Consider the following 21,413-nt stretch of genomic DNA (forward strand, 5'->3'; position numbering starts at 1 on the left):
AATAACAAAAAATGATAAATTCTAAAGGTCCTAATATTTTTTTTTCCTTCCCCACGAGTCAACCATCAAAACATGATGAAATAATGCACCACGTTAAATTATAAATTAAAGTAAAATATCGTTTTTGTCCCTATTGTTTGGGGTAAGTTTTAAAGTTGTCTCTAACGTTTCAATCGTCCTATTTAAGTTCCTAACGTTTTAAAATTGACTCAATGTTGTCCTGCCGTTAGGGATCCGTTAATAGAATTGACGGCGGGACAAAATTGAGACGATTTTGAAACGTTAGAGACTTAAATAGGACGAAAACGATACATAAAAATAAATTTTAATTTAATTTTATCTTTTAATAATATTAATTTTTTACACATAGTATTCAATTATTTTTTAATTACATATAAATAAATTACACTTAATCACGTTACTTTCATTTTAAATATTTTTTTTTATAATTTTAAAGAATTTTGATACATTAGAGACAAAAGATATAATTTATATTTTATTGTATATATATTATTTTTTTCTTTTCTGCAAGTTTATATACTAGTCATTCTACAAACATTCCATGATAACTAAAAATCTTTAAGAGTAAAATTATAAACAAAATTAATTTATTTAAAATGAAAGTAATATGATTAAGTGTAATTTACTTAGATGTGAAAAAAAAATAATTGAATACTATGTATAGTAATTTATTGAAGGATAAAATTAAAATTTATTTCTATGTATCATTTTTGTCCTCAACGTTTTCGTTCTATTTAAGTTCCTAACGTTTTAAAATCGTATCAATTTTGTCCCGCCGTTAATTCTGTTAACGGATTCTTAACGGCAAGACACATTGAGTCAGTTTTGAAATGTTGGGGACTTAAATAGAACGATTGAAACCTTAGGGACAACTTTGAGACTTACCCTAACCGTTAGGGACAAAAACGATACTTTACTCTATAAATTAAATCTAAAGATAATAATGGTAGTGTATTTTATGATTAAAAATTAGCTACGTACTCTATTAACTCAAATTACTAGATTTAAAATTATATATTTTTATTAACTATATAATACATTGATTAAAATTACTATTGAGTTACACTTAATTATGCCTATATATGTTCATATGAAGCTCCAATAACTCCCATTATTCACTTAACATAAAATGTCTCATCCTCTATCAAAATCAGCTTCATCGCCATTAAATTCCAACTCCACCATCGACGATCCTTTCAAAAACCTTGGCATAGTTCGAAACCAAGATGGAACTATCACAAGGATCATTCAATATCCAACAACTCCACCAACACAAGACCTAATAAACCCTATTCTGACCAAAGATCTCCCTCTAAATCCTAAAAACAAAACTTGGGTACGCATATTCCTACCCAGAAAGGCACTTCAAAATCAAAATAACTCAACAAAGCTCCCTCTTATAGTTTACTACCATGGTGGTGGTTTCATATACACAAGTGCTTCTTCCACCATCAACCATGACTTCTGCTCTAACATGTCACTCCAACTCTCCGCCGTTGTCGCCTCCGTTGACTACCGTCTTGCCCCGGAATACCGGCTCCCTGCGGCCTACGACGACTCCGTGGAGGCCTTGCATTGGCTAAGAACCACCGATGAAACATGGGTACGTGACTATGCTGATTTTTCTAAGTGTTACATCATGGGTTCTAGTGCGGGAGGGAACATTGCTTACCATGTAGGGCTACTTGTGTCTACAACCGTTAATTCATTTGACTTTGACCCTTTGAAGATCAGAGGGCTTATATTGCACCATCCGTTTTTCGGTGGTTCCCAAAGGACTGAGTCTGAGTTGAGGTCGGTCAACGATCCGGTTCTGCCTATTGGGAACTGCGATCTTATGTGGGAGCTGGCGTTGCCTGAGGGTGCAGGGAGGGACCACTGGTATTGCAATCCAACGGTGGTGGATGATGATGTGTGTTTTGAAGAGATCAAAAGGCTGAGATGGAAGGTCTTTGTTTTGGGATGTTATGGGGACCCTATGATTGATCGCATGGTGGGGTTGGTGGCCATGTTGAGAAGAAAAGGTGTTGAGGTTGTCGATCACTTTGGAGAAGGCCATCATGGGGTTACATATGGTGATCCAAGCCACGAGAAATTCTTCCTTCGAATAAAAGATTTCATAGATATATAAATATAGAATTTAATTTTTACTTATGGTGAATGTAAAATAAATTTACATATTTATTCAATTATGTAATTTTATGTAAAAAATAACTAATCTTTTTACATTAACAACATAAATAATTATACAAAAGAATAAATAATAAAATATTTTACATGATTATTAATAGATTAAAATTAAACTCATAAAAATATATGTTGAAGAGTAAATTTTATTTTTAATCAAGTGTAATGTTACTTAGCTTATATATATAAACTTAATTAGTATCTTATTTTGAAGGGTGTTTACTACGGTACGATGATAAATTTATACGTACCGATATATTTAAAATATAGACAAGTAATAACAAGTTACGTAGAATTTATTTTTCACATCAGCATTTAATTTTTTTTAAATATATATTATATCACCACTTTTACTAATACACCCATTTAATTAAATAAAATAAAAATATATTTTTTATTTAATTTTATAAAAAGTCTTAAACATGCTTCTTTTATTTGATTAGACAAAAATATCCTTTTAAATTAATAAAATTTTAAAATTCAATTAATCATAATTTTATTTAAACAACAAAACAAAAACATATAAAAAAAACAAAAAATCAAATTTACTCTTCATCTGGGTTTCAGAAACCCTCTCGTTGAATCACGCCTCTGAAGATTTTTAGTATTCTTCATCTTCTTCTCTCCTCTTCCTATTGTCTCTCTCTCTCTCTCTCCCGCTAGAGCTCGATCTCTCTCATCTGTCTCACTTTGGCATCGCACTCAAGATCTCTCCCTATCTCCTCTCTGGTCTCGCAATCGAGGTCATCGTCGCGTCATAGAGCATCGCCATCTTGTGCGTTCTAGAGAGCGTTGCCTTCCTTCTGGTTCCAGAGAGCGTCGCCTTCCTCCTGGTTCCGTCTTCCTCGCCATCTTCTTTGCCGTCTTCCTCATTCTTCATCACTGTCGTCAGCCTCTCCCTTCCAGTAATTCCCTCCCTATGATTTCTGTGATTTGAATTATTATAGCATTGGTGTGATTTTTGTAATTAGGATAATTTGGTTTGATTTATGTGATTTGATATTAGTTGTTAATTTTGACAAATTGTTGAATTCTTATTTTATCTGCATATGTTTCTGAAATTGTGAATGCAATTTTTTTAATAGAAAACTTAATTTAGATGACAATAGTTTCATTTTTCAAATGCTGCATAGTGTCTTAATGCACATCTAATTTCACAAATTCTAAGTGATGCACCGCAAGATGTTACTTAGCTATTTTCAATCATGAACAAAATCTATGAAAAAACAAATCTCTAAAAATTTTGGTACTAATAGAATCCACCTGAACAGGACAAAAAATAGAACAATTCAAAAAATAAATCTCTTCAAAAATTTAATTTTAGTGAAGTGGTTGGTGAAACCAAATACTTCACATAGAATACACTTCATTGGCTACAATCTATTACCAAACATCCTTTGACTTAAAAGTTCTTGAATATTCCACAAGTCTTCGGAAAAAACCATAAAATAATTTGATAAAAAAAAAATGCTCAATGCGAAGACTCTGTGAATTAAAAGTAAACCAAAAACATACTCTAAGGAACCGATATAGTTATGTTCCTTTATCATGAAACTGAATGGACGTGAGTTAAAACCAAAAACATAAAATTTTCCATTAGTTCCTGAAAAATAATAAACTTCAAAAGGAAATTCAAATCCTCTGGGTCCATTCTTTCACTATGTCTACTCACTGTACTTTAAACTAGTTAACTGTTGATTACAAACTAATTTTTCAAAATTTTATAAAAATCGAAGGAAAAAACTTCTTTTGGTAAAGGATTGGATGCTATATTCAAACACAGTCTTTTATTCATGTTTCCTCTTACTTCTTTTTTAGTATAATATCTGTAAATGCACCTTTTTTTTGCGCTCTTTTTTCTTCTTCCTTTTAATTTCTAAAATTTTTGTTCAAATGTTGTTGTAATATTTGTTGCTGTGTTGTAATTGTTCAGTTGTTGAATGATTATTTGATCTTCATCATTGTCATCATCAACAATGTCACTTAAATTTATTGGATGACTCTTCGATTTCTTCAATTTTCTGTTGTTGAGTGATTTTATCTTTCTATTGCTACTTTTGATTGTCTTTCTTTCTGCTCGTCTTCTAAGTTCGGCCTCCAAGAAAGTTTTTTCATTTTAGATTTACCTTTTTTCAATAATTCTATGTGTAATTTTCATTCTATAAGAGTAAACTACACTTTTTCTCTCTGAAATTATATGATAATTATTACATTTTACCTTTTACTTTGTTATGCTTATACTAAAACCATAACTATAGCATGTGAACTAATTTAAACAAATATTAACAAATATTGACATTCGAACAAACATACCCAGATTCCTCTTGAATTTCAGGTTGTTGAATTTTGAACTTGTCAAATGTTAACAAATATTGAAGCTCAAATCCTTACTAATTTGTGAATTCTGATACTGGTGTATGATACATAAATATTTAATTGTCAAGTCATACACATGAAACTCAACAATATACAGAGACAACCCACGACTAGGATTACAAAGTTATGACCTATGATTATTGATTATTCTATAACTAGTATCTTTCTCACTAGGATTATTGATTATTCATTAACATAGGCACATAGCATTTTATGGAGTCAACCTTTATGAAGTTAACACTTTAATTGGACTACTGATGTCTTTTTTGAACTTTGAAATTAGTTACTATAGATTCAACACAAGTATTTGATCCATAATAATTTTTAAAAAAATTCACACTAAATGAAAAATTCCAAATGAAGTTTTTTTTAATCTTACTGTTATATTTTCTACTTGTATTTTCTACAAAGTGGGAAATCATGGCATAGTGGACGCCATTTTATGGAACATTAACAAAAGCGAAGAGAACTAAATAGAGGAAAACACGGTCATACAGAGAAAGTGAAGTGAAAAGAAAAAGAGATAAAGAGAGAGAGGAAAGAATGAGTGTTTCTTTGACTGTGATGACCTTCAAACTGCATGATGATCAAGCAGAAGAGGAGGAGGGACTTATGTATTAGTGTAATCACAAGTTACTCTCCCATCATCCTTTGTACCCAGCAAGGTTCTTACTTCTACCTGTGTTCCTTTTGTGGGTCTTATCTTTTTATCTAGGTTGCCTAAAAATGCTTCCTTTTACTGTGATTTGATCTGGATTTTGGTAGATCCTTGTGGATGAAGCGGCCTTTTGATATCTATCATTTGCTAACATAACTACATAAGTGCAAATACTTTTAATATTGATGTTTTGATTTGAAGATTTCTGCTTTGCTTCAGCATTATTGCTCTTTGCCTACTTGAAGATTTATGCCATATCTTTTGCCTTGACCACTTATTCTGATTGGGTTTGAAAATTTTTCCGTCAGAGAATGGGGCAAGGCTACAGGGGTTAGGGGTGGCATGCTAATTAGCATCTGAAGTTTTCTGCAAAGCAATCAATGAGCTCTTCCTTAATCTAACTAATTTATTTCTTGTACTTTAATTCTGTGGCAGATTATCTTAATCAAAGGCTTTGTGTGGAGAACAAGTTGGAACACTAGCTGACCAAACTAGATCAATAAGCTAACATTTAATTCAACCAAATTCAGTTATATTAGTTAGCAAGCTGGTGCCGTTAAGTTGAGCACTATGATGGATGCCTCGAGAAGAAAATATAAAAAAGACCAAACAGTTTCAGAGTACATGGTGCAATCAATGGAAACTGTGTTTTGGAACTGAAATCCCCAGTTCCATATCCCTAAGATTTGAGATGGTGTTGTATTTAAGTATGTATTTCTGTAGGAAAAAAAAAGAAAAGAAAAAAAAATGCTTGTGTATATCATCCCTACATGAATTGTACTGTAGTATAGTAGTAGTAGTAGGCTTCCTTTATTAATAAATGTAAACATATTTGGAGTAATTTAATTTAAAATCCAACTTTATTATTTTCAAGTCATTATGGAAGGTAAAATCTTTAGTCAAAAGTATTAGCATAGATTTGGGTACTCATTAGTTGTAATTTGAAAGTTATGTGATATCTGAGCCTACCTTCATGATAGCTCATCATAAAACTGCATGATTTCGAAGTTGAGAATGAAAGATTAAAAATAGTTTCGATGAAGTTGCATCTAAGCTTAGTGGTTCCAATAAAGAAGTATTGAAAGAAACATAGTTAATGAATCAATATCTCCAAATTGCACAAGAACCTAATGCATTCCACCATTTTTGATTGGTTATGTCTAAAAAATTACTGATGAAAAATTAATTCTAAAGCTCAAACTCATTTTTAAACAATGGAATTCCACAAAGCTCTCAAATTTTATAAAGAACACTTAACACCAATAAATAAGGTGCGGTGAGACAATGCCACAAGAAGAGAAAACCGCGAACATCCTTTAATGATTTACAATCAATAGCAACAAGTAAACCACAAACTCCCACTATATATTTGGAGTATACGAGACACAAATACAAAGTCCAGCAATAACAATCATAGCATCCTAACACTATATAACAACATTCTCTCCAAAACATGTAGGAAAAATAGGAGAATGGAGACCAACAATTCAAACTACCAAGACCTTAAAAGAGAAAAATGAATTAAGCATCATAAAACAAAACCGCATGAACCCCACTATTTCAACAGACATTCTCCAATAAGAAAGCTTTCAGCTACTGCATAAATCATAATAGATAAACTTCTACTGCTGCTTGCACTCTGGAGGTCGCTCACGCTGTTGACCTTCACCAACCGGTGCTCTTCCACCTTTCTGAAAATTTCCAGCCACCGTTGAAACAAGTTAGAAAGAAGAAACTTATGGGCCTCAGCATCAAGCCCTATTTCATTTATAATTTAGATTACAAATTTGACTATCTTACCTTATGTGATGGCTGAAATGACATTCCAAACGAAATCATCGCCACAACGGAGGTGATGGCAAGAAATAAAATACTTTAGATACAAAACTAACTAAAGAAATACAAGTGTTTCAGCATTTCAAAGCAATTAACATGAAATACCTTCTTTTTGGTCTTGGTTTCTTCATCCTCATCCTCATCTTCCTCATCATCATCATCCTTTTCATCATCCTCTTCAATGTCATCTTCATCATCATCTTCCAGGTCTCCAAACTCCTCTCCCTGAATGGCCTCACCAGTAAACCATGACATAGCATGAGGTATAATCTTATCCCTTATTGTTGACCTGAACAAGTGTGATATGAGAATTCATCAATCCTGGATTCAGAAAACAACATCGAAAAATATCAGAGGAAATGGAGGGAAACAAGTAAACTCACCCAATATCATAGTCTTGCTCCATCTGATTCTGAAGTTCCTCGGCCTGTTAAACAGAACATTAATTAGCTCTGGCAAATAATCTGGTCATATCTAACAGCTAAACAGCAGGTTTTTAAATTTACAGATTTTTTACTTCTGCTTGTGTTCTGCTTAAAGATTCAAACTAAAGACTTTCATAAAAAATTACTGTAAAAAGTAAATAAAATAAAATAAAAAGATTTACCATATCTTCATCAATATCTTCATCATCTTCAGGAACTTGTGGTGGATTGAAGAAATTGAAGAAACTCTCACAGTTTTCAGTCTTTGTAATAGGTTTTGCGTTCTTTGAACCCTTCTTGGGCTTTTTCTTAAGAATGTTTTGCGTCAAGCATTTCCCTGGGTGCCATTGAATTTCAGTCATACAGGAAAAAGTAACCACCAAATTTATTTTAAAAAAAGCCAACACATTCTGACACAATATAGAGTTGTGGATAGCAAACAGCGCAATAAGCTTAATAATAGTTCACCCTGTTTGTCTAAATGTCAATATTTATTAATATTTGTTTAAATTAGTTCACTTGTTATAGTTATGATGAAAATTACACATAGAATTATTGAAAAAAAGTGAATCTAAAATGAAAAAGCTTTCTTGGAGGCCGGACTTAGAAGACCAGCAGAAAGAAAGACAATCAAAAGTAACAATAGAAAAGAAAGATAAAATCACTCAACAACAGAAAATTGAAGAGATCGAAGTGTCATCCAAAAAATCTAAGAAGTGACATTGTTGATGATGACGATGATGAAGATCAAATAATCATTCAACAACCCAACAATTACAACACACCAACAAATATTACAACAACATTTGAACAAAAATTTTAGAAATTAAAGAGAAGAAGAAAAAATCGAACATTCAGCAACCAGAGCAAAATTAAAAGTAGGGCCACTAACCTTCAACGGAGACACGGCGGCAACCGGCGACACGACGGCGAGAGCAAAGACGACGGCAAGAGGTGACCCGATGGCGAGCTCCTCCAAGCCACGGACAAAGAAGCCAGCGAAGATGGGGACAACGTGCCGAGCTACCTTGGTTCCGGATAGAGGAAAGAAGAAGAAGCGAAAGTGCTGAGCTTGGGGACGACGGCGGCAAAGAACCTAGGGCTAAGGTTTTGCCGTTTTGATTTGGGACTTTCACTACTTTGCTTCAGAGGGGGGACGAATGATTAGGAGAATTGGAGAAGATGAAGAACGATTGATTTTTTTTTTTGATATGTTTTGCTTTGCTTCAGAGGGGGCACGAATCATTAGGGGGATTGGAGAAGATGAATAACGATTGATTTTTGTTTTTTTTTGTATGTTTTTGTTTTGTTGTTTAAATTATTTGAAATTATAAAATTAGGATTAATTGAATTCTAAAATTTGATTAATTTAAAAGGGTATTTTTGTCTAATCAAATAAAGTAAAGATGTTTAAGACTTTTTATAAAATTAAATAAAAAATATATCTTTATTTTTATTTAATTAAATGGGTGTTTTAGTAAAAGTGGTGATATAATATATATAAAAAAAGAAAAAATTAAATATTGATGTGAAAAATAAATTCCACGTGAGCACGTGGCTTATTACTACTTGTTCATATTTTAAACGTATCGGTACGTATGAATTTATCATGGTATCATAGCAAACACCATTTTAAAGTATGTAATTTACATGTTGATTAAAATGTAGGATTATGCTATATGTACACTAAAATTAGCCACTAAAATAAACTATCAATATAAAATACATGCCAGAATACAAATACACGATGAAAATAAATTAAATCACATATGTATTTATACACAAATACATTAATAGCTAATTTTAGTGTACAAATAGCATTTTTATAAAATATATTATTCATTCACTTTAGTTTTATTTGTTCAATCTTCATCTCTACCTTTAAATTTAAGTTAATAGCTTAATTAAATAATAAATACCAACTTAAACACAACTAATCTTTTATAAAAACAAAAAGCATATATATTTTCTTTTCTTTTTCCCACTTTTACGGTTTTACCAAACTAAACTCCAATCCTTGCAGAAGCTGCAACATAGCACTTGGCAGTTAACAAAACGCTAGGATCTTCAACTCGATCTGTTAACGAGTCATTACTAGTGAAGTACCCCGTGCGATGCACGGGTATGATAAGTACAATGAAAAAAAATTAATACTAAGATATTGTTAAATTAGGTGCTTAATATGGATCTTTTATATTAAATTGAATCATAAAAATAAGAATATAATTTTATTTTTTAAAAAATGCAAAATTTTATTAAAAAAATTAAAAATACCGTTTAATTATAATAAACACATTATAATATAATTGTATAATAAAATTGTGAACAAAACAATTTAAAATTAAAGTCTGGTAAAAAATTAACTATAAAATTAAAATTTTAATGAACAAATTATTACCTTAATATAACAAAAAATATTTGTTATGTCATTTACTACAAATTACAAAAAGATGATGAATTCTATTAATAAAAAACTATAATACAGTGCAGTATAATTATCACCATATTTAGATAATGAACTTTCAAAAGTTTATATTTAAAGATAAATGATATTATTAATAAAACTAAAATTCATATGACTGGCAAGATTCTCTGCCAAACTAAAATCAGTCTCACACTAAGCTGTCAATTAATGAGACACTATGTAATAAGCTAAAGAAAAAATATGACCCGTAAATCAAAATCAATTACAATAGAAACTTAAAACTAAGATTTCAAACTCAAATTAATAAAAAATCAACCAAGAGGATGAGGGTTCCATTAACTGGACCATTGTTTATTAATGACATGTATTTAATCCTTAGTCAAGGTTTAAGTCTATAAAATAATCCTGCCAATATTGTTGATTCTCAATTAATTATGCAGTTGGAATATCTCATAATATAAAGAGAGACTAAAAAATAAAACAGCATAACCATTTGAAACACAATGGCTCTATTTTTTTAGAAGTAATTTATTAAATATTTAAAACATCTTATAATGCTAAAAGTCTTTAGCATAGATGCAACATATGAATGAAGAATGGTGAATACAGTGAATAGCCTGGGAGCAGTACTGGTTCCCATCCTTCCTGTCATACTCATAGAAAGGTTTGCACATATGGAAGGCATACAAACTGCATACAGTGAATGGTTTGCCGTGCATAATCTTTCCAACATTATCACCATAGATTGACACACTTGTTCATCCAAAGCCATCATTGGCTTTTCCTGAGTAATACCAAAAAATAAAGACGTAATTAATGTTATTTAATCTATCATTTAATCACTAAGATATTTAAATTCATAATACCATAAAATGAAGAAACCTCTCCGTGCAACAATATATGCTGATTATTTGAATTAATCATTATATGTTACATAAGTTCAATCACAAATGAAAAAAAATAATTTGAAAAGAAAACAAACATATATATACTCCAATGCATACTTTCACAGATCAAAACATCAGCAAAAGTAATTCCAAATCTTATTCACCATGTCTAACCAAAGCTTTGAAATGGAGAGTAACGGTAGTATTCAACCTGATTATCAATATTTGTTATTTTTCACACTTTTTTTATCATAAAAACTTTGACCTAATACCCTCTTTTGCTGGAATATCTTTCAAACATAGCATAATACACAAAGTAAACCATATAATTTCAAAAAGGATAAAAATAAAATACAAATCCTTATAACATATAGCTCGTATGAGCCTTAACCATTCAACGAAAAAATAACCTAAAAAACAATAGTCAATCAATCAATGATGAAGATGACAAATAAACCCTTTTCAGTGAAAAGCATAATATAAAAATATTTATCAGTAGGTGCTAGGGTGATACAATGCTTTGATATGAAATTTTCAATAACTTGATTTTTTTATAGATAAATAATAATAAAAGAAAACTACAAACTTTAAGCTTCAAAATAATAACTACAAAATAAAAAATAAACTAATGTGAGAATGGGTATGGCAGTGTTAATGGAACCTATCCTAACTGCGAAAACAAAGAATAATATGAGTTAGTTACTTTGTTATTTATGAAATGAAATTGTCTCAATTTGAGGATTCATTCATATCCATCATATATACCTTATTTGAGGCACAACTGAACCAAGCACCATAAGCAGAACCACCATGACAGAGAAGGCTTTGCAAGGAAGAATGTGAACCTGAACCACCACTTTCTTTCTCCAATTCCTCCCTTCTCTTTCAATTATTACATTCAGGACTGCCATCATGGTTTCTTTACCTCCTTGCTTCTGTGGTGATATTAGTTTCTTTTTTCTGAGGTTATGATAATGATAAAGATATGAAAAGATCACATAAACAGTTAAAATCAAAATATTTACCAAATTTCATTATCAAAACTCAAAAAGGAGATACTGAACCATGTATCATAAACAGTAGAAGTTACCAAATCTTAGTCAATAATGTATTGAAAAAATAAGATTGTAGAGAGGTGATATGAAATAAAAATCAAGATTTTAAAATATGGTTAAAAAATATATTAAAAAATATAATAGTAATGTCACTCTTAAATTAAAAGAATATAAAACCACTATTAGAAAAAATTAAAATAAAAAATAAACGCAATAATAAATCAATCAAATGCTGACTTCAAAAAGAAAGGAAGAAGACCGAAACAAAAGGGATTGCAAGAAAGAAAGCAGCAGAGTAAGGGATGCATAAAAGTGTACACATTCACTTGTTATGAAGAAAGAAAGCGGTGGTAGTGTCAGGAATTGCAAGAAGTTAGAGTACCACAAATCTAAATGAAAGATTGGAGATCCCATAAATCTGGCTGTTGCAACTTGCAAGAAAATGTCTCTGGAAATCAAGCAGAGCTGCTGGATCTTGGACTCCGAAAGCTAAACCTTCTTGCCGGGGTTGCCCACGAATTTCCAGTAGCCAATTTGATTTTGCCTTCACGTACTCTGCTCCATTAATGGAGTGATGAAAAGAAAAAAATTGAAAAATATGATCTATGAGGATGATGAAAATGAATATATACTCTGAAAATACAAAAGCCAGGACATCAAAAACTAAAGGAAAAATGATTAGTTCATGCTGCATTACTTAACAATATCATTTGGTTTGTACATTGGATGCAAATTGAAGATAAGAGGGAAAGAGATTAAGACCTTTTGGCGAATTGCAAATAGAATCCCGGCAACAACAATGAGGTTAAGGATTTACTGCATCAAAAGCTTCACACCAGGCAAAGACGCCTCTGCACAACAACAACATCATCATTTCAATTCTTACCAAAATTAGAATATATACATCAGATCAAATAATAAGGAACACACATAGCTCATCATCGCAAACCATTATGAATCTGTGACTGAACAAAGAGGAGTATGAGTAGGCATATCAAAATTAAAAATCGTATACGCTCATTTGAAGAAGACGACTACTTACATAAGCAGAGAAAACAGCATCATCGCACCAAGACCGTTGATGGCCGCTTCTGGTGCTGCAACTATGACTTCTCTTCCGTTCTGTCTATTGCCATCCGAATCATCTCAGCCTCACCAAACTGCATGCCAATTGTTGTTGTTGTTGATGCCAGTATGCATCTCTCGCTCCTCCCTGTCGTGTCTCTACTTCTTCCCTCTGCTTCCCCGCAACAAACACAATACCATAATGCATGTCACCATCAAGAAATCTCCGTTTGATAAAGAGAACACAGAGATAACAAAAATAAAATAAAAAAAATGATGCAGAGAGATATATAGATCTAGGAGAAGAAAGACATGAGAGAAGATAGAGAAAGAAAGAGAGCTACGGTAAGAAGAAAATTGAAATTTGATTATTTGAGAGATGGTTTGAATGCTCTCTTTGTGGCGGTGACTCAGTACCTTCCAGCGATCTGCTCTCTTTCGTTGATTCCTCCTCCGTATCCATCCCTACAGCATTGAAGATCACCACAAACTCCACCGCACCCACTGCGACCACCACCGACATAGCATGGGCCAACACCGCCATAGCATGGTCCACCACCGTAGCAGTCGCCATCTCATCCACCGCCGCAACCCTACCACCAGCGATAGCGTTGCCTCCACCGCGATGACTCCCCTAAAGGATGGAGCCATCAGGTACAGTGACATTCTCTGTCTTAATGCGTACACTAACTCTATAATCTCCACCTCTGACTTAAATTAGGAACAGTAAGAATTAGAAGAAGAAGAAGATGATGAATAAAAACTACTGAAGAAGAAGATTATACAAAAATAGAATCAGTAAAAGGAGGAGAAAAAAAAGAAGAGAAACTGATGATGAAGAAGTAGAAGAACCGAAGAAGAGGAGGAAGAGATAAAATTGGAAACAAAAAAGGGAGAGAAACCCTTTTTGTAATTTTAATTTTGATTAAATTTGAACTTTTAGGAATATTTTTTTTGGTGACTAAATTTTAGGAATGTGTGTATATGTAAATTGTAAAACAAACTGAGAAATGGAGATAAAAAAATTGGATACAGTCATGAAAAGTGTGGTGTAACCAAATTAGTTTGATGCAGGAGTGTAATATAAGAGTCATGATTATTGAAGGCATTCAAATTTTGGTGGATGAATGCATATAATAGAAATTAAGAATAAATCTGATAAAGGACACGTAGGAATTCCACTATGAGAATAACCTTCTTTTCAATGTATGTTATAGGATTATATTAATTTGAAGCAGACGTTCTACCCATTCTCGTAACAAACTTATTCTGAGCATTATTATTAAATATTAATCCATGCCCCAACAATATTTACTAACAAAACCATCTCGTAATACATACTCCCTCTGTTATAAATCAGGGGATTTTTAATATATTTTCTATATTTCTATATAAATAATTCATTTGGTGTTTCAATATATACCGGTATATATTGAATCCACCTCATACTTTAGAAATATTTTGTCCACTAGCTGGCACATGAGTGTGAGGCCCAAAAACGCCAATATGATAGGATATTGTATCTTCCGCCATTGAGTTCAGTAGCTCCTTCATTCTTATTGATTTGGCTTCATCATATAATATCAATATCATATAGTTTTGTATGTAGTATATTCAGCCATGCCCCTCTTTTCTTCCCCAAGCTCAAAATGCTTTTGGATAACATTAATAGTATTTTCCCTAAGCTACTATCTCTTAATTGCAAAATCAACCACACTCCAAACATCACCACCACCACCAAAACCATGCAATAAGAATCCATACAAACAACTCAACCTCGTATTGAACAAAAACGGCAGCGTCAGGCGCGGGCCCGTGCCCCCAGAGAGCCCTCCCGCACCAGATCCCAACCTCCCCACCAAGGTTCTCTCCAAAGACCTCCCAATCAACAAATCAAAGGGCACATGGGCGAGGATCTACCTACCCCGCGAAACACTGGATCAGAACTCCAAGCTTCCGTTACTGGTGTTCTTCCACGGTGGCGGATTCATATTCCTCAGCGCATCATCCACCATTTTCCATGAGTTTTGTTTCAACATGGCAAACGACGTCGTTGCGGTTGTTGCGTCCATAGAGTACCGTCTCGCACCGGAACATAGACTCCCTGCAGCCTATGAAGATGCTGTGGAAGCGCTGCACTGGATCAAAACTAATCAGGAAGAAGATGATTGGCTGAGGTACTATGCTGATTTGTCCAATGTGTTTTTAGTTGGTAGTAGTGCCGGGGGGAACATAGCGTACAACGCAGGTCTACGTTTAGTCGCTACTGGTAGTGGTTATGATCTAGGAATTCCCAAGATCCAAGGGCTTATATTAATTCAGCCTTATTTTGGTGGGACCCAAATGACCGGTTCAGAAATGAGGCTTGCCAATGAGCCTCATTTATCACTTTGTAATAACTATGCGTTGTGGGAATTGTCGTTACCCGTTGGGGCTGACCGTGATCATGAGTATTGTAATCCGACGGTGGGAGACGGTCCTAAGAAAATTGAAATGATTAGACGGCTTGGGTGGCGGGTACTGGTGACCGGATGTGGCGGTGACCCACTTGTGGACCGTCAGATGGAACTGGTGAAGGTGATGGAGATGAAAGGTGTGAAAGTGGTGGGGCATTTCAGAGCAGGGGATTACCATGGGGTGCAAGATACTGATCCCTTCAAAGCCAAGCAACTATATGAGGTAGTGAAAAATTTTATTTCCGCCTTTCCTTCTTAGTAGGTATTGATTGATTAATTAGTAATGCCAACTATATGTCTATATATGTGCTTTATTATTCTGAATTATGATTAATGTAGCATATGATTAGTGCTTTTTGTTGCTTTAATTGGAGTTGTCAAATTATATTTGGTACATTTGGTGCCTATCGGCATGTGTACGCATTCGATCGACAAGTGTTTCTTCAATACTATGTTCGGACAAAAGTTAATCTAATTCATTTAAATCGGATTTTATTATTAGAATGGATAAAGTATATATTTTTCTAAAAATTCGTCAAAATTTTTAAATTTTATTTTGTTCAAAAAATTTTAATTTGCATCAATTGTATTTTTAATAACTAAATTTTAAAAAAATGTAAGACCAATCTAATAATAATGTTTGATAATGATAACTAATTTATTTATATTAAAAGTTGTCATTGTAAGATTATTATTGAATTAATTTTAAATTTTTTAAAAAATTAATTATTAGAGAGATACATTTAATGTAAATTAAAAAAATTTTAGAATAAAATTAAAATAAAATAAAATTCAAAAATATTTTTAAATTTTTTGCTAAATTAAAAAAATATATATTTTACCTATTAGAGTTATAGCTCTTCCCTACTTAATTTCTCTTTGATTTGTATTTTCAATTTTAAGTATATATGTTTCTAAACGACCAAACATTATTGATTCAACCCTGTATATATATATATATATATATATCAGTTCTGCTTCTACATAAGCAGCTATTGATATTCTGACGGATAATATTTGTATATTTTTGTATACCTTTAAACTAAGGGTTTTAGTATTTAAAATTTGAAGTCTAAATTCTAACGGAAAATTTTCTAACAAAATTATTCTTACTTTTGTATATGTCAATTAGACTATTTTTTTTTTCTGAGAAATGAGGCTCATTTTTTTTGCCAATGGAAAAAAATACGGTGTAACACCATAAAATGGAAGCTTGGCAAAATTATTTATTGCTATGGGTGCCAGTAAAAAAATTCAACTTACGTTTTTTATTTTTCAGTATTTTTTTTGTTTGAAATTAAACAAAACACAACTTACGTTTTTCAGCCTGCAACATTTGAAGTTTTTTTGGTTTTTGAGAAAAGCAAGAATGCAGGTTGCGTTTGTCAGAAAGAATTTATTAATTTTTTTTAAAGTAAAACGCAGCTTGCGTTTGTCAGATTGACTTATTTAAAATTTTTTGGACGAAGAGAAAATGTAGGTTGCATTTTAGTTGGGCCGAAATTTTTTTTTTAAATCTACAAAATATAGCTTACGTTTTGTTTGTGAAATAATATTTTAATAAAAAGTCTTGCATATAAATTGCTAACGCAGCTAATTTCAACTTGCACCTCACTTCTGCTTCCTCACTTGTACTCTCATTTTCCTTTCTTTCATGTATTTTATGCTTGTGAGATTTTTTGGTTATTAGAAGGGTAAAAAAAAGTGAGAATATGGAGAATATTGTAAATATACGAGTGTATTATAACGGTGAGATTATATCGAACACAAACGAAAGAGTGACTTTTGTTTGTGAATATCCGTTTTCATTTGCTATTCCATACGGCACGAGTTTTGTAGAGTTGCAAAATGGTCTTTGTGTGAACATACAAAGTCACATTTCGAAAAAGGTGAGCAACATTTTGTACAGGAATCCTGTACAAGTATTTGGTGGGATGATACAATTTTAAATAATGTCCATCCCTGATGAAGCAAGCATGCAGCAGATGTTCTATATTTATCGATAAACCCGATTTCACATGCTAGTGATAGAGCTGTACATTGAGTTCGAACAACATACGGGGCTGGACGCGTTTGACGAGGAGGTCAACGTTGACGAGCTCGGGGATATAGATTGAGAAGAAGCTAACAACGACAGTGAAGAGGAGTTCGAAGCCAACTATGAAGTCGATGACGAAAATGATGACGGCCGCGGAGATCTGGCAGGCAATCCGGCGATGCATAATGAGGCGGATGAAATCGTAAGTCAGCACCCGTTTGGTGTTCCGTCATTTATGCGTACTCTAGATCTCGAAGTCATGCATGCCCCGAAATTTCCTGAGTATGTGAACATGGGTATGTTATGATTATTAATTCAAGTTACCTACGGTGTTTATTTTATTTGCCTTGTCTGACTGATGGTGGTGCGCATGTTGTAGGTGAAGGCAACACTGCGGCAGAAGATGGTAAGTTTAGTGTTGGAATAGAATTTGGTTCGAGAGAGTCGGTGATATCTGCAATCAAAAGCTACACTATCTATAGAGGAGCTGATTACGCTGTGTATGAGTTTGAACCGTAGACATTCTATGCAAAATGCAAGGGTTATGGTGCAGGTTGTGATTGGCTTATTCGAGCTAGCTTGATTCGAAAGAAAGCTTGTTGGGAGATCAGAAGATATAATGGCAAACACACGTGCACCGTAGGCATGATTTCACAAGATCATGCCAATTTGGACTCAGACACAATTGCAGAAGCTATTAGGCCATTGGTCGAAGCAGATCCGTCGATAAAGGTGAAGTCTATTATTGCAGAAGTTCAATCCAAGTTCAATTACACTTTAAGTTACCGCAAGACTTGGTTGGCAAAGCAGAAATCTGTCGCAAAAATTTTCGGTGATTGAGAAGTTTCTTACCAGACTCTGCCAGTATGGTTGAAAGCAATAACTATGAAGATGCCAAGGTCTCGTGTTCAAATTAAAATGCTCCCCGTTTACCGTGAGAGTTAAGAGGTTTAAGGTGTAAGAGTTCTGCACCGCATTTTTTGGAGCTTCTATCCGTGTATTGTAGCATTCAGACAATGCAAGCCACTGGTGCAGGTTGATGGCATGCACCTGTACGAAAAATATAAAGGTATACTTCTAGTAGCGATTGCAAAAGATGGGAACCAAAACATTATGCCTATTGAATTTGCGATAGTCGAGGGCGAGACGGTAGACACATGAGAGTTTTTTCTAATCAATTTGTGGAAATATGTTGTTACCATTGATAGTGTGGGTATTATTTCTGACCGCCATACCTCCATCAACGCTGCAATAGCTTGCAGTAACAGTGCAAGGTCACCACCAAAAATATGGTACATGTACTTGTACATCGGGTCCAACTTCTTAAAGAGGTTCAAAACTCCATATTTGTATAAACTTGTGGTGAATAATAATAATAATAATAATAATATCTCATGACTAACAGTATGATAAAAAAAATTATTATTGATATCATAATAATAATAATAATAATAATAATAATAATAATAATAATAAAATTTATTAGTTAAAACATATAAATAAAGGACATAAAAATAAATATTTTTATTTATCATAAAATTAAAAAAAATTACTTACCCATTGAAAATGATTCAAATATTTAATAATGTGTTTTTCAGGTAAAGTAAAATTACGAATCATTTTTCCTTTTTCACTAAATGAAGTTCCAAACCTTCACTTATTCTTCCTCCTCACAAACTTACTCCCTTTCATCCTTAACCCCAACCCCTTTCACTCTCAAAACTCTCATGGCCTGCGTTTTAGTTTTAAAGACCGGCTCCGCTACTCTCTTTTACACGTGTCACACATGCAGACAAAAAAGTTGCCAAAGGCAGGTTGCGTTTTGCCTGTGCACTTTGCCAAACACATATTGCGTTTTAAAACTTCGAAGTATTGGCATGCAGGAGATAGAAATACATTTCGAATTTTCGTTCTCATTCCATACCAAACACAAGCTGCGTTTTACAGTGTATACAGTTTTTTTTATTTCAGCTCAGTCCAATGTATCCTGCTTTTTGTAAATTGTTAACTTTAGCCGTTCCACATTTATGAATTACACAATATGATACAATATACTTGTACTTCACCTTTTTAACTTTCATAAATAAATTAATTTCTGGAATGAAGCACATCTTCTAAAGGAAGAAATTTAATGAGAAATTCAGATTCAAAATGGAGTCAAATTGTTGACTGTGCAGGACAACTTGCTTCATAATATGAATATAAAAACAGCAAGTTGTGTATTCCCCCTGTATTATTCTTGCTCTCCACGCCTTTACTGATATAAATTAAAAAGGCTTGAAACTCCATACTCTCAAAGCATCCATAACTCCAACAAAGAAAAAGAAGAGAAAACAGCCATGTCCGATCACAGCGAAGAGCACATGAAAATCATTCGAAAACCAGACGGAACCCTCACTCTGTTGCGCAAACCAGAGTCACGCTCACTACCCCAATCTGACCCCACCCTCTCCATTACCGTTCTCTCCAAAGACCTCACCATCAACCCTCACAACGACACCTGGCTCCGCTTGTTCCTACCCAAACAAGGAACAAACGATAACAAGAAGCTACCACTTATTGTTTTCTTTCATGCTAGTGGCTTTGTCACATCAAGTGCAGCTTCCACCATGTTCCATGATTTCTGTGTAAACATTGCGGATGGCGCCGCCGCCGTTGTCGCCTCCGTCGAGTACCGCCTTGCGCCGGAGCACCGATTACCGGCTGCATATGACGATGCTGTCGAAACTTTTCATTGGATTAAATCCAGCCAGGACGAATGGTTGACCAAACACGTTGATTACTCGAGGTGTTATTTGATGGGAAACAGTGCTGGGGCAACGATAGCGTACTACGCGGGTCTACGTGTAGCTTCAGGAGAGGTAGGTGATCTTGAGCCGTTGAAAATCCGAGGGATGATATTACGTCAGCCGTACATTGGTGGGACCCAGAGGACCGAGTCAGAATTGAGGCTCGAGAATGATGCGGTTCTTCCTCTGTCGGTTAATGATTTGATGTGGGAGCTGGCGCTGCCCGTTGGGGCTGACCGTGATAATGAGTATTGCAATCTGACGGCTGTGGATGGTTGGAGGGTTGAGAAGGTGAGGGATCAGGGGTGGAGAGTGATGGTTAGTGGGTGCGGTGGGGACCCACTTGTTGACCGTGATAGGGAGCTTGTGAAGTTGTTGGAGGAAAAGGGTGTTTGTGTGGTGAGTGATTTTGAGGAAGAGGGGTGCCATGGCATAGAGTTGACGGACCCCAACAAAGCAAAAACACTCATTCGCTTGGTCAAACATTTCATGTCCTCATAAGAGAGTTTTTAAGGGCTAATAAATAATGCGTGTTGTATTTTCTTTTCCAAAAAAAAAAAATGACATATTTCTACTGTTTTTAAATAATAATGTTGTATGGATAGAAATTTTCTCATTATTTTTTAATTATTAGTTAAAAAGATTAGTTTCTCAACAAAGTTAAATATTGATGTAGTACAAAATAAAATTGGGAAGATGTATAGAATAAGACGTAATGATCCAAAAGAATACACTTATGTAAATACAGCTACTCATAAGTCTCAACAACTTATATGTAGGGGTGTACGTGGCCCGGAAAATTCGGCCTGATTTTGAATATTTTAGAAGTTAATTTAGTGTGATTTTATCGGGTTTAGAATCGGATAATGGTCTCAAAAATAGACTCAATCATTATTTTGGATTGGATCTGTGCCATAGCTTAGGTCATCCAAATTTGGTCCGGTGGTCCGGTCATCATACACAATTAATATTTTGTGTTATTAGTGATGGATGATGGCTATTCTTATGTGAAATTTAAATATTATAAATTTTAATATTTTGTATTATTAGTCATTATAAGATTATAAGTTAATGTTTTATGTTTAAAATGCATAAGACTTTAGACTAATGCATAATATTATGTTATTTGTATTGATTTAAATATTTGGTGTTATTAAACAATATTAGTATTGATTATAGTTATGCTTTAATTTTA

At 33.4% G+C, this 21,413-nt stretch overlaps 4 protein-coding genes and 2 long non-coding RNA genes across 10 annotated transcripts; 4 read left to right on the forward strand and 2 right to left on the reverse strand.

Moving 5' to 3' along the window:
- Nucleotides 1-1,118: 1,118 nt before the first annotated feature.
- LOC112749402 (carboxylesterase 20-like) lies at nucleotides 1,119-2,159 on the forward strand. The gene has a single exon (XM_025797656.2). The coding sequence runs from the start codon at nucleotides 1,151-1,153 to the stop codon at nucleotides 2,150-2,152; it is 1,002 nt and encodes a 333-aa protein (XP_025653441.1). The 5' UTR covers nucleotides 1,119-1,150; the 3' UTR covers nucleotides 2,153-2,159.
- A 578-nt stretch (nucleotides 2,160-2,737) lies between these two features.
- LOC114925405 (uncharacterized) lies at nucleotides 2,738-6,119 on the forward strand. The gene is made up of 3 exons (XR_003814333.2): nucleotides 2,738-3,113; nucleotides 4,996-5,249; nucleotides 5,678-6,119. It is a non-coding gene; the product is annotated as an uncharacterized lncRNA (long non-coding RNA).
- Nucleotides 6,120-6,586: 467 nt separating this feature from the next.
- On the reverse strand, nucleotides 6,587-7,894 carry LOC112747279 (nucleosome assembly protein 1;3). The gene is made up of 5 exons (XM_025795235.3): nucleotides 7,686-7,894; nucleotides 7,462-7,505; nucleotides 7,184-7,367; nucleotides 7,043-7,054; nucleotides 6,587-6,933 (listed from the first exon to the last, which is right to left on the reverse strand). The coding sequence occupies exons 1-5, from the start codon at nucleotides 7,863-7,865 to the stop codon at nucleotides 6,865-6,867; spliced, it is 489 nt and encodes a 162-aa protein (XP_025651020.2). The 5' UTR covers nucleotides 7,866-7,894; the 3' UTR covers nucleotides 6,587-6,864.
- Nucleotides 7,895-10,420: 2,526 nt separating this feature from the next.
- LOC112747280 (uncharacterized) lies at nucleotides 10,421-14,339 on the reverse strand. 2 transcript variants are annotated; one of them, XR_003174857.3, is made up of 6 exons: nucleotides 13,353-14,339; nucleotides 12,913-13,107; nucleotides 12,633-12,721; nucleotides 12,253-12,425; nucleotides 11,581-11,750; nucleotides 10,421-10,712 (listed from the first exon to the last, which is right to left on the reverse strand). It is a non-coding gene; the product is annotated as an uncharacterized lncRNA (long non-coding RNA). The 2 variants fall into 2 exon arrangements; XR_003174856.3 differs by having other exon boundaries at nucleotides 11,581-11,775.
- Nucleotides 14,063-21,359, forward strand: LOC114925299 (carboxylesterase 1-like). 4 transcript variants are annotated; one of them, XR_003814051.2, is made up of 3 exons: nucleotides 14,063-15,614; nucleotides 17,417-17,725; nucleotides 17,809-18,831. XR_003814051.2 is itself a non-coding variant. In XM_025800910.3 (2 exons), exons 1-2 carry the CDS (start codon nucleotides 14,556-14,558, stop codon nucleotides 21,058-21,060), a joined length of 1,122 nt encoding a protein of 373 aa, XP_025656695.2. In that variant the 5' UTR covers nucleotides 14,063-14,555; the 3' UTR covers nucleotides 21,061-21,359. The 4 variants fall into 4 exon arrangements, 2 of the variants coding, with proteins under 2 accessions (XP_025656695.2, XP_072073440.1); XR_011872616.1 differs by having other exon boundaries at nucleotides 17,417-17,711; nucleotides 17,809-18,158; XM_025800910.3 differs by lacking the exons at nucleotides 17,417-17,725; nucleotides 17,809-18,831 and adding an exon at nucleotides 20,998-21,359.
- LOC112751695 (carboxylesterase 1) lies at nucleotides 18,858-20,826 on the forward strand. The gene has a single exon (XM_025800911.3). It carries the CDS (start codon nucleotides 19,769-19,771, stop codon nucleotides 20,717-20,719), a length of 951 nt encoding a protein of 316 aa, XP_025656696.1. The 5' UTR covers nucleotides 18,858-19,768; the 3' UTR covers nucleotides 20,720-20,826.
- Nucleotides 21,360-21,413: the final 54 nt, after the last annotated feature.

This window comes from Arachis hypogaea, chromosome 15, assembly GCF_003086295.3.
Source record: "Arachis hypogaea cultivar Tifrunner chromosome 15, arahy.Tifrunner.gnm2.J5K5, whole genome shotgun sequence".
Taxonomy (NCBI): domain Eukaryota; kingdom Viridiplantae; phylum Streptophyta; class Magnoliopsida; order Fabales; family Fabaceae; genus Arachis; species Arachis hypogaea.